General features: G+C 33.7%; 1 protein-coding gene across 2 annotated transcripts; it reads left to right on the top strand.

Moving 5' to 3' along the window:
• Positions 1–7,650: 7,650 nt before the first annotated feature.
• On the top strand, positions 7,651–14,559 carry LOC140850824 (uncharacterized). 2 transcript variants are annotated; one of them, XM_073257656.1, is made up of 8 exons: positions 7,651–8,220; positions 8,350–8,502; positions 11,003–11,254; positions 11,376–11,549; positions 11,762–11,868; positions 12,204–12,571; positions 12,645–12,710; positions 12,832–14,559. In XM_073257656.1, exons 2-8 carry the CDS (start codon positions 8,353–8,355, stop codon positions 13,215–13,217), a joined length of 1,503 nt encoding a protein of 500 aa, XP_073113757.1. In that variant the 5' UTR covers positions 7,651–8,220; positions 8,350–8,352; the 3' UTR covers positions 13,218–14,559. The 2 variants fall into 2 exon arrangements, with proteins under 2 accessions (XP_073113757.1, XP_073113758.1); XM_073257657.1 differs by having other exon boundaries at positions 7,651–8,093.
• Positions 14,560–19,604: the final 5,045 nt, after the last annotated feature.

The raw sequence follows: 19,604 nt of genomic DNA on the forward strand, positions 1-19,604 counted from the left end.
ATCCTATCCAAATCTGGGTTGATTTTTGATTTGGATTTCAACCTTGATCTGATCCAAATCATGACTCAAATTCTAGATTGGATCCCGATCCGGATCCAATCTAAATTTCATATTGGATTCGAGTCGAACCAGACTGGATCCGGATCGGATCTTGGATCGAATCCCAGATTCGACTAATCCTAATTAAAACATTAAATCATAATCACAATAAAATATAGGGACTACACAAGCAAAAATATTAAATTATAACAAGCAAAAATATTAAATTATTTTTAAAAAAAATAATATTTTATTATTATTTTAAAAACATAACTATTTTTATTATAAAAAATAATTTATTTTTAAATATTTTTAAATATTTTATTTTATTTATCATTATTAATTTTTAATACTTATTATTATTATTATTAAATTATTATTTTAAAAAAAAAATTTTATTTTTTTTCCTTTTTTCTACCGCACGCCACAACCCCTCCCACCACTATCGCCGCTCCCCAGCCTATCACCACTGTCTCCTACCCCCATGACACCCCTTTGCCCCCCACCCCCCATGGCCCCCCCTCATCCTCTACCCCACCCCGCATCACCCCCAACCCTGGCACGCCCTGCTCGCGGTCCCCATAGCCCCCTGTCCTCCGCCCCACCCCCTGGCCCGCTCCTCTCGCAGCCCCACCCCCATCCTCCGCCCCACCCTACATCACCCCCACCCCCCTCATCCGCTCCGCTCGTGCCCCCCACCCCCCATCCTCTGCCCCACCCCGCATCACCACCACCCCCTGGCCAACTCTGCTTGCGGCCCCCACCCCCGCTCCTCCCTTCCCCGCAGAGCTAAAAAAAAAGGATTTTACTTGCAGCGGAGGTGGCGGCGATGGCGACGGCAGTAGCGACAGAGAGGAAGACCGACGGTGATGGCAATGATGGCAGTGATGATAGGGGCTCGCTCGCCAGCCGATGGAAGTCCGGGAGGGGGAGGGGGGAGAGGGTTTCGTGGGAAGTGACGGGCATGATTTTAATAGAACTTTAGCAACGCAATATTTTCATTGCTAAAATAATTATTAGCGATAATTTTTTTTTTCATCATTAATAATTTTCATTAAATTTTTTTTCTCAAACTTTTTTCCTTTAAAAATAAAAAAATTTTAAAAAATAATTTGCGATGAAAATTAGAACTTTCGTCGCTAATAATAGTTATTCATGATGCAAATAAAATTTACATCACAAATAATCTATCATTTATTTTTTAAAAATTTTTTGATTTTTCATCGATTATTTATGATGGAAACTTTGCATCATAAATAATTTAATATTTATGATGTAAAATATATTTATGTCGTAAATAATACTTATTTGTGACATAATTTTTGCCTTAATAATAATTGACTCATTTATTTTTTTAAAAAAATTAGATTTTTCATCCATTATTTTGTCATGAAAATTTTACATCATAAATAATTTAATATTTATGATGCAAAATTTATTTTCATCGTAAATATGAATTATTTGTGATGGTAATTTTCATAGCACATACTTCCATTGCAAAAACTTTATTTTCTTATAGTATAATCTTTTTTTATTTTTTTATAATTTTAAAATTTAAAATCCATCTTTATCATTTATTATCTAAATAATTATCATTAGAATATCTTCACAAAAGATCACCTCGATCAAGTAGCCTTAGCTATATCATTCAATAAAATTCAATTTCGATGGTCATGGACGATCACATAATGATCTGATAGATAAAGATCACCAACAGATTTAAAATTTTATAATGATAATTTTGATGAGATTTGTAGTATATTATCAAAATTTTACTTCAATCGGACATCATTATCATGATCAATTTAATACAGTATGATTTGAGCCGTTAAATAAAAAATAAGTGATCAAAAGATTAAACGATGTTTGATCATAAAATAATTTTTTTAGATAAATGATCTTTACTACTACTTCGATCATTTGTATGGTGGTGATCATAAAATTCAAACCATGTATATATGAACCATCTAAAGCTATGTCTCTTGATACTCATTCTCAAAGTCTTTAAGTAATTATACTTGTACTTTTGTAAAATCTACTTAACGTGAACGGTTCATATACACATAATTTAAATTTTACGATCATCACTGTACAGACGACTAAAATAGTAATAAATATCATTTATCTAAAAAATCATCTTATAATCAAACATCATTTGATTTTTTGATTATTCATTTTTTATTTAACGGTTCAAATTATTTCATGCTAAATTGATCATGATAATGATATCTGATTGAAATAAAATTTTGATAGTATAATATAAATATTATCAAGATCATTGTTGTAATTTTTTAAACTCATCAGTGATCTTTATCTATCAAATTATTATGCGGTTGTTCGTGACCATCGAAATTAAATTTTATGGATCGACATAGTTAGAGCTACCAAATCGATACGATCTTTTGTGACGATACTCTAGCAATAATTATTTAGATAATGAATGGTCAAGATAAATTTTAAATTTTAAAATTATATCATATTTAGAAAAAAATAAAAAAAATTATATTTGGCTGCAACATATATTTACAATCAATTTTTTGCTTGTAAAATATTAACAAAATTTATAATCAAAAAATTGATCATAAAATATTTAAATTATTTTTTAAATTTATAAAATATTTTTATTATAAATAATCTACTATTTATTTTTTTAAAAAAAATTAATTTTTTATTGATTATTTATGATAAAAATTTTGCATCATAAATAAGACATTATTTATGATGCAAATTCAATTTACATTGTAAATTATTGATTATTTATGATGTAAAATTTTTATCACAAATAATCTATCATTTATTTTTTTTAAAATTTTTAATTTTTTATCGATTATTTGCTACAAAAATTTTACATCATAAATAGTAATTATTTATGATGTAAATTTAATTTTTATCATAAATAATCAATTATTTACAATACAAAAGTTTCATCATAAATAATCTACCATTTATTTTTTTAAAAAATTTTGATTTTTTATCAATTATTTATGATGAAAATTTTGCATCATAAATAATTGATTATTTATGATGTAAATTAAATTTACATCATAAATAAAATTATTTATGATGAAAATTTTTTATTATAAATAATCTATCATTTATTTTTTTAAAATTTTTAATTTTTTATTGATTATGTATGATAAAAATTTTACATCATAAATAATTTAATATTTACAATGAAATTTTTTTTACATCGTAAATAATAAATTATTTATGATAAAAAATATTTTTCATCACAAATAATAAAAATTTTATTACGTCGCTAATATATGTATTTGTAATGAAAATATTTTCGTCACAAAAAATTTCATTGCTAAAATCCTCTTTTCTTGTAGTGGAGATGGTGCATGGGGTTTGAAAAAGAAGAAAGAGACTAGGGAGGAAGATCTTACGAGTGGGAGAAATGGCTTGTTGAGGAAGATAATAGATGAAAAGACTTGATGAGAAAAAAAGAAGATATAGATGGTCACAAAGGATCTCTATTATGTGTGGAGGAAGATCTTACGAATGGGAGAAATGACTTGATGAGAAAAATAATAGATGGAGAGACTTGATGAGGAAGAAAGAGGATATAGATGGTCACGAAATTTTTTTTTTATGTATGTATTTTATTTTTTATTTATTATTTTAGTTATAGAACTAATGGACTCCATTGGTAAGAGAAATCCAATTCCTATTTGACTTCTAAATTTTCTCTTTAAGATGCAAAAAAAAAAATGTGATATGAAACTAGGTCCGTCTCATATGATAGTGTAAAGTGCCTGCTCTATATGATTTTATTCGTATTAGTAGATACTAAGTTCGATAAACTATGTATCATAATTTATCTGTATGTATGTATTGGATCATTGCTGAGTATGCATCAAAAGAGCCTACAGTATACATTAGTAAGCTATTTAGTGTGTATCATTTGCTTATGTATTATATGCTGATGAATGTTATATTCTAAAATTATGTATCACTTTATCTAGCGGTATATATTGAGACGTTGGATGAATATTTTACTAGATATATATTAACTAGTCACATACAATATACTGATGAATACTAAGTTGGATAAACTATGTATCAATTTCGTTGTATGTGTGTATTGGATCGTTGCTAGATGTATCTTACAATATATATCATCTGACTATATATTTAGTATATATCATATGGTCATATAATATGTATTGCTACAAAATATATGTTAAAAATGAGGAAGAAAAAGAATGCTTTAATCAGAGGACTAATAACTCCATCCGTTAAAAAATTTTTGACTTTTAAACTTACTCTTTATGTATACATCATCCTTAAGCGTCCTTTACCCCATTGATAAATAAAGTGGATTTATCTTTAATTCATAAGCTTTGATACTTCACCAACATTATTAATAGTTATTGTTAGAGGATGGGCTTTGGCGTGATGGTAAGGTTGCTCCTTATGATTTTAGTCCTATAGATTCGAAAGATGTATAAAATTTCTTTATGCGTGAGGTTAAGATTATGTTCATCCAATCTTTTATAGACCTCACAATAATGGGATTATCAAGCAATGTCCTTTTTTACTACCATCGATCTTTTTTTCTTGTTTTGTACGGTGTCAAATTTCAACGTTGTAAGTCAACATAAATTATTTATGGATATTTGCTAGCCTACTAATCATCATCTCTATGGTGGAGTTGGCATAGTGATCACTTAGGATTAACCTAATTTCAATGACTTCAATCATTGTGGGCCCCATTAGTTTTTTTTTTAAAAAATTGTACTTATAGATAGTGCCTAGACTGTGGAATCCATATTCCATAGGAGTTTTTCTTTTTTGGATAAGATTAGATTTACTAAACCAGTCCTTTAAAATACATCCGTGTGATCAAAAACTAAAATATGTAAAAAAATCTAAAGGAACTCCCAACATAGCAGTTCAGAAAGTTGTTTCAGGATAATTGATCATATAATCACCATTCAATCAATAGTACTATTTGCTTCTCTGTAGATATATTACCTCATAAGACAATAGAGAAACAGCCATTCTCCAATAATTATGCAATAATAGACGGGAACAAGCCTCAAATACTAGTAGTTTAAAAAGCCAGTGAATCACAATCATAGATTCTCCTTCAAGTATAACGTGGATCGCTTTCAAATGTATCGTTGCAAACTTCAATTCTTTTCAAGCAGCACATCCCTTAGCTCCTGGTACCAACGTCTCAAGTAATACCAGCTGCCACTTGTATTTTTAACCATAAAACTAATACCACCATATTCTTGTTTATTCAAAACATTACCATCGAAATTCATTTTGAGGAAACAAGAGGCTGGAGTCAGTTTTTCATAAGTCGAAACGAGCCACTATTTGATGGGGCATAATAAGACTTTGCCAAGGAACCATTAAGTTGTGAAGCCAAGTATGTCAGCTATTTTGACGTGGCGTGCTACGTGGTGGCCGGCTTGCTGACATGGCAAAGGTGGCTCATGGTCGGCAAATAAAAATACACAAAGGAGGTTCCTCCACATTGGCTAGATGCTTTCCCCTTTCACCTACTCTCCAATTGATTGGTCCCATACTTAATCACCCCTAGAAATGGACCTTTAATCACGTGCCGTGGATCTCACTCTCTTGCTGCTAGAGGGACGTGACTAGAGAGGGGATAAGGAGCTCCAACATATCATATAAGTGGATAAAAAGACATTGGACTTGACCACACCATTTGGAAGCCAAATATTGCACGAGTGGGTTGGTATATATATTGAATAGCTAAAGCAAAAGCGTGCAAGTGGACAGAACTGTGCTGGATATTTGCTAAGTGTCCCACAACTTAAATGGTTTATATTCATTAATATTGTATTTCACAGTAGCAATATTATGTGAGAGGCAAAATGTAGATTGCCATGTAGAAACCATAAAAGATAATAAGATATTGTGATGTCTTTAGTGCAAAAATATTTCGATACAATTACAATAGCTGATTTTTTTTTTTTTTGTTTGCTCTAAAGCAAATTTCTTCAACGATTGTTAACCACTTACAACTAATGATCTCCACTAGACAAAAATCATTATGTAATGTCAATTATAAAAGTAAACATAGTAGCTACTATGCATATTTTCGTCTACTCCTAGATATGGCATTTGGACCATGTTAGAGTTATCAAAAAGAATGAGATATTCTTTGGAGCATAACTCTGCAATCTTTCGCTGACTGTTGTAAACAATATCAAAAGATTGTGCGATTTCCCGTTTACTAGGAGAAATAAGTCTCTGTCTTCATTATTCATTTATCAAAAGATTGTTGACCACCACACTTTTTTTGGGGACACTTGACACCTCATTGTTTGCTGTATGATAATTGCAGTGTATTCCTCTTGGAGGACTGGTAAGATTTGAATTAAGTAATTACATATGATTCCATAAGTTTTATAATTTTAAGTCCAAGATTTAGTGATTTCTTTCAATAGAATAGACTTTCATTTTCTATGAAAAGAATAGACTTCTAAGATATCCACACAAAGAAAACCAAGGATGATTTTAGAAGTCAATCCTTATGTGATGTTAAAGCCTAAAGGTAACCAAAGTAGTAGCTTATTACGTAGAGTAAGAGTCCTTTAGTTCACTTTGAGTTCACAATTAATGCTCTCATAGGATTTAAAACACCATGTTACTAATGAAACATTACTGAAAAATTATGAGTAAAGATAAACATCATTAATTGTAAAGCAAGTTAACAAACTATTTAATTAAATTCAAATAACAATAATGCCCCATGAAAATTAGAATCAAACAACAAAAGTATACATCAAATAATTAAAATTTGATTGGATCCAAACCGATGATTTGCATATATTGTCAAAGTGCAAATCATATTCAAATAATGCTCCACCAGTAATGGATTATAAAAATTAAAATAATGTATTGAATAATAAATAATCTATTTACTTTAAATCTCATCATTAGTACATATTTCAAGATTCACTGAAAGTATGCATATGTCTTTTCAAATGTGAAGTCAAGTTCTCTATCCAATAAATAACAAAAAATTTATCATGTATGTTGCGCACCTAAGCTTCAACAAAAAAAATTCGTGCATCAATTCACAAAACAAGGCAAACAAAGACTTGGTATATAACTTTATATTCTAGGAAAAAATATACATAGCATTAAGATATAAATTATTGCAAATCATGATTATAAATAATATTTACTAGTTGACAAATTATGTTCTCTGTAGACTCTAGCACAAAGTGGGCCAGAATGTGCTGCAACTCAGTTTCTTATTATGCTGACTCCCATTTGTGTACCTGCACTCACTGCACCATTTTTCCCTCCAAAAAATGGACAGGTGTCGTACATACAATTAGAAGTAAGAAAAAAGTTGCGCAGCACCGAAATCAAAATCCAAGAACTGCACCCCCCCTCGTCCCTACGTCAACTCCTCAAACAAGGATAAAACCACAGTATCTTGCGAGCAGGTCGCATACGAGAAGTCGGACCAGACTGTCCGATTTTTGCCGCTTCAATCTCAACCGTTTACTCTCCCGGCCCGCACATCCGCATGCACCGCCTCTCGGAAGGGGCCACTGTCCAACGGGTATTAAACAGGACCTTTGGTGAGCCAAGCAAGCACCCCGCCCACCCCACCCAACCCCTCCTCCCATTGCCTTGCTTCCCTTCCAACGACTCTGTTGCCATCCTACGGTCTCCCCTATCTTGAAACAGAGTTCCTCTTCTTCCTTTGTTCCCTGACGGCTTTCTTTTTGTTTTTTCTTTCTTTTTTTTTTTCATGTTTCCTTTGATCTCATTGAGAGTTGATTCTAGTAAAAAGGTTGGATTTTGTTGTCGGTTTTCTCTGATTATTGGATTATAAGTTGGTTTTCCCTTGTCTCTGGTTGCTAGCTCTTTATTCTACGATGTCCTTGGGAGTAGATCCAGTGTTTGCTTGCAAAAGCTTCTCTATTGGCGCTTCTCGGCTCTATGTTTTCTTTCTTCATCTAAAGTCATCCCATTAGAAAGTATTTTTGTGGTCGGAACTCTTGGGTGGATAGCTTTGAAATCCTGCTTATAAAAAATCGTTTTATTGTCAGGTATTGCTTCAATATTGCTTCAAAATCCTGTTTTTATGCATGGGACTTACCTCATTCAGATAGAAAACTGGGTCATTATATTCGGTATTGTTGCCAATGTTGCTTAAAAAACTTGCCATTTATAAAGGTTCTCTCTCTCTCTCTCTCTCTCTCTCTCTAGAAAAAAAAAATCTCAATCCATTAGATATCTGTTCTTTAAGATTGGTTAAATGGTTGTAGATGGTATATGATTTATCGTTTTTTTTTTTTTTTAAAGATCATGACTGAATATGTTGAGTCAGAAGAAAGTTTTGAATTGGCTGAGAAAGAGGGGAGCTATAACAGTATACTCGATGAGGTACTTCTTGGTTTGGATGGGAATGCATATGAAAGTCCTGAAGAGCCAGAGCCAAATTGCAAGAGGCAAAAGGTCTGTGCCTTGTTTTTAAATATATAAAGATATAAAAAGTTCTCTCTTTTTGCTGGATTACTAGCTTTCTCTCTTTAGTGACTGGATCCAATTGGATGGCCAGGATAAATTTTAGATCTGCTGGTAAAATTTTGATATTAATTTGTATGACTTTATCTGAAAAAATATGTCATGTTAGGTCTTTTTACTGGTACTGTGAACACTGAGCAGACATACACTGACATATGTAGCAGATAAATGAGAAATGATAGGACCATCATGTACAGGTCTGAGGGTTTCTTTTCTTTTTGGTTTTCTTCCACTCTCCCTCCTTCTAAAGTCTCCTCTTCTCCAGCATCTTCAGGTATTGCACCAAGTGTTAATTTGGCACAACACTGCATACCGATTCGGTTGCAGTACTATACTGCATACTGGTTCGGTGCTGGTACGGTATAATATGGACTTGTACGGCACGATGCCAACTGATATGGCAAACCATAGTCTCGACCAAGATTTGCTATCTCGGTACCAGACCTTATATGGGTTCCATCTTATTATAGTGTCAGTATGTGGTATGGTATGAGCCAGTAAGGCACATTGAGTGCCGATACAGTACAGAACTTCATACCAATTCAATATTGATATGGCAAACATTGGCCTCAACTTTGTTGCTAATCGTGACTTGGAGAAGAAAAGTCTTTGAAAAACAAAAAAAACCATCAATTGAGCTGTGATAGGCCACAATGCAAGTAAGCCAATTATTACATTTGAGCGTTGTCCTTTGATGTTCATGATTTGATTAGCTATGACACTTTACAATCATAAGCAACATTGACTAATCCTTTTCCCATTAAATCAAAATCAGCTATAGGTGAAAACTCTAAACAAGGCCCCAAGAAGGACTATAAATGATGATTAACTTGGTGTTCATGTTTTATGTTTATAATCTTGCTTAATTAATTAATTTTGTATCCAAGCTTTACCTATATGCAACTCCATCTAGATATACATATTTGTCACTTTGTGTTCTAGTACTAGAAAGCCAAGAGACAAAAATATTAGTTCTCATTCGTTAGTGACAAAGTTTTTTTTTTTTTTTTGACGTTTTTTTTTTTACGGGTGGGGGTGGGAAGTGTTGCAGCTAAGAATATATCTAGACTCAATTATAAAATCAGGAGATCAATAATTTACGTTTCATATTCAAGGCCTAAAGATGGTAGTAGAATTATCCATCATTTCACAAATATATATGTAGAAAATCTTAATAATACTTAAAAACATATGAACACGATAAAAATTTACTCTTTTTTTTAATCATAGTTTATTCAAGTTATTCCCTTCCCTCCCTTTTTTAATTTGCCATTCAAGTTACCTAGGATATCAATAATATGTATAAGTCAACCAATTAGTTGCATTAATTCAATATACACACACACACACATGCACACACTACAGGTTTTTGTCGTACAATTTTCTTTCTAAACTTTCATGGACTTTATGTTTTATATCTCCTCAAATGTATTGGTGACAGGATATATCTAGCTACTCTGGATATTCTTTATTTATTTTTGAAAAGCAATACATGTTTTCATCATAATATAATCTTTTCAAGTGCAAGATGTAAATGAAATGAAATATAAATCATTTAGCAAATATTAAGCTCCATTACTGTCAAATGAATCGTGAATTGTGAGAAAAAACTCATCTCTTATCTTTTGATATCACAAACATCTAGTTGTTATTTTGATCAGGTTTTATGTACTCAAGAAGAAAAATTGAAAATAGATTCATTTAGGGGATGTGTATTGTTCTTAGGAAGATAGGGATTAGGAACATGGGAAGTTTGGTAGGGCTGAGAAAAAGTAAATTAGATCCTTTGCTGATGTTGAAGCGTGAAACTGAGTGGGTCAAGTTAATTTAGTTACCTTGATTTGGAATGGAACAAATGAATCTGCATGAAGAAGCCTAATAAATAGCAGACCTCAAACCCTCCCAAGCTCCTCGAAGCTCAGCTTTTGTGACCAAACAATTACAGAAAGATGAGGCCCCCAAGAAGCAAAGCCTTCCGTTCATAATAATGCACAACAAAACCAGCACTTGCACCACTGGTCTCAACACCTCCATCAAAATTTATCATGAAGACACCTGACTGGCGAGGACCCACCTGACAAGAATATGAGAACAAGTGTGGTGAGCACCACAGAGCAATCCCCAGTGAGTTGAAGATGCAACAGACTTTGAAGATGTTTTGGATCTCTCAAGAAATTCATTAAATTGGCAGCTTGCCTAATAATCAGCCTTGGAGAAGTGTAAGTAGACTCACAGCAGTTCTTGTGTAAAGCCAGTCAAATTCCAGGGGCAGTGTAGTGATGTAAGGGATGCTTTAACAGATAATTATTTGTATTACAACATTAACTAAGTTTGGCTTTCTTCTAATGTCTCTATGGTTGGTTTTTGCTAGAATTTCTTATTTCTCAGATAGATAATTTTATACCATTTTATCTATATTTTCTTGATGCAGATAGATTCATGCGCCAATATGACAGGGGTACCAAGTCCTCTAGGTCTGAATTTATGCAAAACCCAAACTTTCTTGGATCTCATTCATATGAAGCTATTTCAGGAGAAGACCACTCCTCATAATGAACCAACTGTGCGTACTAATATAGAAAAACAGAAAACTAGAAATGATAACTATGATACCCAACCTACACCTATAAAATGGAAGGCTTCAAATTTTCCTGCAACAAAACTCAAGATCGGCTCTTGGGAGGTAATATTATACTTTGACTCAATAGATCAAGTTAGAAGCAAATACTCGAGACAAAACTTGCTACGTAGTTTTACTGTTTAACATCTAACATTTTTTTTTAAACTATATTTCATAATTTTAGAGAGAGTCAAGAAATGAAAGTGATATTGTAGCTAAGTTTTACTATGCTAAGCGAAAACTTGTGTGGGAGATATTAGAAAGTGGATTGAAAAAAAAGCTTGAGATCCAATGGCCTGACATCTCAGCAATCAGAGCACGTTTCATGGAGGATCAACCTGGCATTCTGGAAGTTGAGGTTAGATGATTTTTTTTAAACATCATCTTATTCCATTGACTAAGTTTGCTCCATTCTTACTGTATTGATTACTTTTATTGTCTTAGACATGTTTTGAACTAATTCTTGGCTTCGAGTGTTTGGTTGATATTTCTTAACAATTTGATTTTTTAATAACAAAATTTGGAAGACTTGCTTGGGTTGATAACTGGGGTATTTGGTGCATACTGCAGTTAAGGCAGCAGCCGATGTTCTTTAATGAAGTAAATCCACAGCCAAGAAAGCATACTAATTGGGAAGCTTGTTCTGATTTTACTGGAGGGAATGCAACCATATACAGGTCTATAAAGATTAAATTGACATCACTTTCTTAGAGCTTTTTCCTAAGCTTTTCATGAATTTTACACCTTCAAATATTTCTATATTTGTTGGAATATACTTCTTTTTTTCTTTTTTTTTTTTTTGTGAGAAGAATGCACTTCATTATTGTTGAAGTAGGTAAGTCTTTTGATTTAGATCTTCAGTCCGTCAATGTTCAGTCTATGTTAAACCACTTCTATGGGAGGAGCTTCCGAACATGTGAAGAACAAATAAAAAATAAAACAATAACTTCTTTGGTAAGGTTTTTGTAATATTCTCATAGCTTGTTTCTCATTCTCATTTTCTTTCCTTCAGGAGGCACCATCTTGAGTTTCCAGAAGGAATTTTGGAGAAACATTATGAAAGGCTTTTATGTGGTGATAATCGGCTATTGACAATGAGTCAGAGAGCTTTTCCAAGCCATGATTCTTCATTTTTTGAGACCATTAGGAGTGAGATGCAAGATGTAGGCATGCTCAACCCAAGATTTCCACCTTCGTTCAATCAACTGTCCAGCAACTGGTATCCACCTCATCTACATTATATTAGCAATCATGGGAGCATGAATGGTCCTACTTGTATCCAGACTTTTGATTCTCTTGGTCCATCAGTTGGTGCCAACTATTCAGTTTCACTGCTGAAACCAGCACCTGAAGCTATACATATGAATTCACCAAGTTCAGGTAAATTATCTTAAACATCTAGTCACTAAACCAAGATACAAATGCTAATTGTTTCTTTCTTTTCCTTCTCAAGTCGTAGAGTTCCCACCAACTATGTATCAAGCCACAAGTGCTCTGAATCCAGGGACATCCTACTTGGGTAAATCATTGATTCATTAACCCTTCATTTCATCAATGCTATATTCTACTACCATGATCTCTAGCTAAGAGTTTCCTTTTTTCTCTCTCTTTTTCCTTTTCTTACTTTTTGAATGAAGCAGACGACTTTGCGCTTAACAATGCCAATTCCACAATGAACCCTATCCTGAGCAAAATGACTCAAATTTGCAATCAAGAAATTCAAAGTTTGAGAGGGGTTGATGACATAAGGGAGCACCAAACCCAACAACTATACTCGGGTGCCTATGCAGCCACAGCTCCTAATTTTCTTCCTCGACACATCTCTGCTGATAACTCATTAACTCATGCAACTGAAATAGAAAATTCCCATGCTGGCATACAAGATCTACAATCAATCGAGGAGCAATTATTGAGTGACTCTAGTGATCTAGATGCATTTGTCTCTGATGAGTCCAGGCTTCTCTCCAAAGTAAACTCTGTTGGGTCACTCCTTTTCTTAACAGCGGTACCGGATTCACAACCATAATCCCCCAATGGATTGGATGGTGCTGTCCAAAGTACTGATGGAACAAACTCTACATTAGAATCAAGGGACTCCATGCAATGTGACAACATGGAGCAAATAGGCACTGGGAGCTTGTTTCAGAAGTTTGACCATGCTGATTTGCATTCCATGTCATATTCACGATAGACCAGTATGGCCTTGTTCCAATTGTCAATGACTTCAGATTTTCGGAGAGGATTTTCTTGGGGCTCAAGTGCAGTCTTTTTGTACTCCGTAGGGACAATATTAGAGCATAGCTTAGATTAGATTATCTTTGATATAAATCTCAGGATGTGGAACTTACTGGACTAAAATTTGCATTAGGTCCTTCTCTACTAGAAGAGTGGAGAGTCTCAAACCTTGTCTTCTCTTTTTTACTGAGATAATCTGGATTTTTTGCATCTTTTACATTCAGTTATCATTCATTTGGTCATTTTTAAGCATATGATTGGAAAGTCTCTAAACTCTTGATCTCCCTTTTAATGAGATATTATCTGCATTTTGATGCGCTTTCAACCTTCTGTTTTTTTTCTTTTAACAGGAACTGTTCTTCTCTCTTCTAATGAGACATTTTGGATTTTTTGCGTCTTTTAGATTCAGATGTCATTCCCCATTTCAAATAAGTTATTGCACTTCTAAAATGGACACGCTTAGGCTGTACGAGTATACATCTTTATGAATCACAGTTATTCATTCTACATGACAAATTTCCATGGTACCTACAATCATCAAGGCTTGGTCAAGAAAAGAGTTTTTCATTGCAGAAGCCAATACTCTTCATCAGCACCCAACAGACCCCAGTTGCATTTGGTTTCAATTTCTTCTGCATTTGTTTCCTTTGGGACAGAACATTTCAGATTGCTGTTAATAGGGTCAGATGTCGCCTTCAGTCAAATCCGTGAACAACTTCTTTTTTTTTTTTCACTAATGCATTTCTCGTTCCTGGTTGTTTATCTTTTCAGGTGACCTCTCTCTCTCTCTCTCTCTCTCTCTCTCTGCAATTCAACTGATGTGCTACCGCGAGGCCACAATCCATGCTGCTCACTGCTTGGGGAAGAGGTCTTGATTATTGATTTGGATCTCTAAGTTGCTTGCTTCAATTTGATAGGAAGTATTTATATTTGAATTATGATGCTGCTTGAGATGATGTAGTTCTCACTATTCGAAGCAACATCATATAGAAATATAGACTAGCAGAGCATTTGATCTTTTGAACATGCTTTTGCTATTTGTTTTTAAACATGACCAATATCTGAATGATGGTTTTTATCAAACAGCTTTACCTTCATGAACGCTAGCATGCCATCACAGCACTGTTAAACTTCATTTTGACCTCTCCTTATGTAAGAAAATTAAGATTAGCCATGGTAACTAGCAGGAATTTTTTCCCAAAACATGGAGGAATGATTTGGTTCACAGTGCTATGAAACTGGTTGTTTGCATGCATAGCGATCAGCGATTATGTGATAAGTTCATGACTCTTAACTCACAGCCTTGACATAGGGGAGTCATTGTTCACTAAATAATATTGTATGAAAGAAATGGATTCAACAGATGACAATGAGTGCTCCAAGTTTGGTAGAACTGAAAAATTTTTCAAGCTTGATTTAGACTAGGCCTGATCCAAATGTGTACTTGGTCGGAAAGCTAGCCCTCATTTCATGATTCATTTAGGACTATCAAGCTCAGTGCTGTAAAATGAATATATATATATATATAGTTAAGACCTCTAGCTAGTAAGTAAGAACAGTTGTATTTCTAATATTGTAGAGGGTCAGCAATTGGATAATATCTTCATGGTATAATGGATATGGTCAGTTTACAAGTCCCTTGAAATATGTTTCTGTGGTACATGGCATGGAGAATCCTGCTGGATGTGTATCTTTGGAGTGCTTTGTGTAGGATAGCACATGGACTATGGACCAAAAGCAAATCTATTCCATGTAATGTTTCTTGTGTTACCTGCGGGTTGAAATCATTGAAAAAAAATATATATAAGAAAAAAAGTTGCTAAGCACTATTTTTTTCAATTATTTATTTTCCAAGTATGCAAAGAAAAAAAAAAAGGCAGCACCAAGAAATATGTAGATGGATAAAAATTTTGAATTTTGCTTATATTCATGTCCACTAAATAAACATCCATTCAATGCAATAAAGGTGACTCATAGAGATGCATGTCTAAAAGGAAAAACATTTTGTCCTTTCTTGCAGATTCATCCCTGAAGTCTCAAGTTATTTCATCTTAATCCTTGTGTTTTCTATATTTTACATTCACATCCAGAAATCTCTTTTGATAGTGTATCCTGGTCCATTCGCTATTTTAGTTTACCCAACCCTGGTTAGAGCAAACCAGAGTTCGTTTTTTTTTTTTTAAGTGAATGTATAGAGGAGTGAAAAGGGCGAAACAAGAGTTTACAGGCAATCCTGAGATTACAGTGGAAGCAAACAAACAAATCAAATGTGCCAAAGAAACTCTACAGGACTAAGACCATTGTGAAGGAACCAAGTAAGACAAGGAGTTACAGATCTTCATATGGCCGTCAATCCCCATCTTCGAGCGAAGATTCTTCCATAGGCATAGATGGAGCTTTTCCTTTTGAGGAAGATTCTTCCATTTCTTTCATGTCAAATGTGCCAAAACAATGCCATCACAAGCTGGTTCCAACTTCCAAGTTCTCCTAACTGATCTGCTGAAAATTCTTGCGCCATCATGAGGTCCAAAGAGAGAAGGTTGGAAGGATGGCTTCTCAAGTTCAAGCAAGTTTTTGAAATGGACCAAATACTCCTAATAAAGGGCATCTCAGGATTTGATGAGAAATGGATTCATCATTACTTCCACAAAGCCGGCATCCAGAGCTTATGGACCATCCTTTTCTCGAAAGGATCTCCCCTTTGTGGAGCTTGGTCTTCATGGCAAGCCAAAGGAAGACCTTGACCTTTTTCGAAACTGTTGCTTTCCAAATAACTCTATAGAAAGGGTAGAAGAGACCCCCTCTGTTATGAATTTGCAATAGGAGTTTATAGTGAGAAGGTCATTCCTAGTAAGCTTTCGAGCAGAGGCATCAACCTCTCCAGATGGAGAAATGGGGATGAGGAGCTCAAGTAGACAATCAAGTTGAACAGACTACTGTTTGGTAAGAGGATCACACAATCTAATCCTCCAACCATGAGTTCTCCGGCACTATTAAGAGACCACCAAAACATTCTCTTTAAGATCTCTAGAGAAAAGATTACTGGAAAAGAGAGCAGGTAGAGTCGATCCAATCCAAGTATCCTCCTAGAATCTGATACAACTTCCATCGCCTAGGTTGAAGGCTGTACATTTCCAAAATACTTCAGGATCCCTATTCCCTACTACTGTTCTTCCAAATAGAAGAGAGTTTCACTGGGCTCTTTTTGGCCCTCATTCTGACTTTTTTTTGCAACTATTAGGTACTCATAATCTAATTTGACCAAATGGCATCCGAACTGGAGAGCAGCTTTGTCACATTCTTGATCCGAGATCGCAAGCTGAAAGTTATGATAACCGTCGCATACTCATAGAAAATTCTCCCTATAAGCATGCAAAGCATCTTATCATGCTATCCTAAAACAACAGCGGAATAATTAGTCAATAATTTAAATCCAAAACATAACAATCTAAATTCCAACTTTAATATCTCAATAAATTCAATAATGTTCAATACACCTTACATCAAATTCAATAAGACTTTCAGTCTAAAATAAAAGTATGGAGGTTCTACTTCTTATCACTCTTCCATTCATATCTTGTATCATCTTAATTCCTCAATATCTGTAAAAACAGTAAAAATAAGAGGTAATGAGCTAGACAGTCCAGTAAACAATGATCACTTTCAGCAGATTTCATCAGACATTAAAGTAAATAATTATTCATAGAAAATAAGTATATAGACTTCATCAATTCGAAATCAATTTCAATTATGCAATACAATTTATGCTAAATTCATTTTTTTTTTTAAAAATCGAGTTTCTTTTGAGATTTTAATTTCTTTCATTCTTAAGTTCTTATCATCAACCATGAGCTATGACCATATTTTTTCTATAGCAGGATCATAACAATGCGTATCATCTTGCGGTGAGCTACGAATCATCTGGCAGCAAAGTCTTTCGAAACCACTGGTCTCGCTGGCGATATGTCGCTGGTTTCGCTGGCGACATAAACTCTTAAGACAAATCAATTACCAACGTATATGCTTCTATTGGTGGGGTCCTTTACATAGTTAGGTTGTCAATTCATATTATTTTTATATCAAAATTTTTTATATTTATATTCTTGTTCTAGTTCAAGAGGAATACACATAATCATGCAGTATCAAAATCAATCAATATAATGCATTATGAAATTCAACATGTTCAATCATGCTTCATCATATCATATCAAAATAAGATATTTGTTATAACAAAATATCATTCATCCAATTTACGCATGGTTTCACAAATCATGTCAGAAAATATATTATAATTTATCAATAGATCCAAAAAAAGTGAAACATTACTTACCTCATACGCATTCCAACAAATCCACATAATTCTATAAATTTTCTTCCAACATCTTTTATTCATAGATCATATCACGATATCCCATGATCAAACATTCATAATCCTATATAGAATCAATTTCAATAATTAGAAAGGACATGAATAATTAAAAAGATAGAATTGATGGACACCTGTATCCCATCATCCAGATTGGTCCAATCATCTAATTTTATCTGGTCAAAATCTAATTAGGACATAGATGGTCAAAAGTTTGGCTACCGGATCAAATCAAATTTTCAAAGTGATAGGATCGAGATTCTTTTATTGGGTTCGTAAATCAAATGGAGAGAGAAAATCAAAGGAGAGAGAATTTATGAGGTACAATTCTAGAGAGAGAAATTCATCTGGACTAATCAGATGATATGGTTCAACAAATTCGATCGATTAGATGAAGATAATTTAATCAAAAAATGCTGAAATTATCATATGAATAATTCAATAAAATCATGAAAAATAAAATTTAAAGCATCTGATCTGATCAAAGTAGGTGTCGGTATACTGTCTGACGATCACAGATCAAAATGCATCATTAGGATCATTTAAATTCATCATCATTTTTTTCAAAATTTTAAAAAATCTGAGGAGAGAGAAATAAACTAGAGAGAGAAAATTCTAGAGAGAGAAGTGGAGAGAGAAACTAGAGAGAGAAAGAGAAGTTCTAGAGAGAGGAAAAGAGAAAGAGAGGAGAGAGAAAATTCTCTTTTTTTTTTCTTTTTTTTTCTTTTTCTTTTTTTTTTCTTTCTTCCTTCTTCTTCTTCCTTTGGTTTTTTTGGGCAAAAACAGGGACTGTGTGGTCCCTCTCTTGTTCGATGGATCAAAGGCCGCGGTCGGCACGATGGTGGCCGACGGTAGGAGGGCTATGACACCACAATCTGGAGGAAGCAAAACTGGTGATCGGCGGTGATCACCGATGTCGAAAAATTAAAGGAAAAGAGAGGCGGAACAGTCTGAAATAGAGGACAATCTTTTTCAAAAGAAATCCAACGATTATCGGGCAAAAATTGAGATTCAAAGGCTGAGGAAGATGGCCGGAGGTGCGGCTCATGACGATGAGATCATAAATCTTCGATTTGATGATCAACGACGACGGACGACATTAGATTCAAATCAAACACAGAGAGAGAAAATAGGGCACTTGAGATCTGACTTTTTTTTTCCAAAATCAGCAAATAAACCAATTGAAATTCATCTTAATAATCACAAGAACTTGATGAAGGGCTTCTTTAAGAGATTTTTATCTGATTTCAGTGATGCTCAGTCCAAAATTCCTCGAACATGGTGATGATCATCCAAAATAAGAGAGATGAATAGAGAGAGGAAGATGGCGAGAGAGGAAGAGGGCTCGACTTCTTCTTGACGGTGGATATTCATGGAAGGGAGGGAACGAGGGTCTCGTCTTATAGAGGAGCCCAAGAGTTTGATTCAAACTCCCCTTCATCAGAGAAGAGGACTCCCATCGGGAGTCTTATTCTTTTTTTTTTTTCAATTGGACTTTGTGGGCCTTTGGACTGGGTTATAACATTCTTCCTCTCTAAAAAAAATTTCGTCCTAGAAATTTTTCTTGCTTAAGTCTTCAAAAATTCTTACTTGGATTTATTGTTAAAATCTCACCCACAAATATTTCAATATTCTAATTCTTAATGCAAATATATTTTTAAATCATTTCATAAGGAAAAGGTCAGTACGTTTAGTATTGATTTGAATTAGAACTATTCATTTCTTATCATCAAAATCAATATCTTAAAGATTTTCAATTTTTTTTAAGATTTCTTATTTTTTATAAAAATAATGTTCAATATCTCATGCTTA

Source organism: Elaeis guineensis, chromosome 5 (genome assembly GCF_000442705.2).
Source record: "Elaeis guineensis isolate ETL-2024a chromosome 5, EG11, whole genome shotgun sequence".
Classification (NCBI taxonomy): domain Eukaryota; kingdom Viridiplantae; phylum Streptophyta; class Magnoliopsida; order Arecales; family Arecaceae; genus Elaeis; species Elaeis guineensis.

Excerpts from the sequence above, each read along its gene's own strand:
- LOC140850824 (XM_073257656.1), top strand. The coding sequence starts at position 8,353 with ATGACTGAATATGTTGAGTCAGAAGAAAGTTTTGAATTGGCTGAGAAA. Across the intron at positions 11,255-11,375 it reads TCAAGATCGGCTCTTGGGAG|AGAGAGTCAAGAAATGAAAG; the intron begins GTAATATTATAC and ends TCATAATTTTAG. Across the intron at positions 12,572-12,644 it reads TATGAATTCACCAAGTTCAG|TCGTAGAGTTCCCACCAACT; the intron begins GTAAATTATCTT and ends TTCCTTCTCAAG.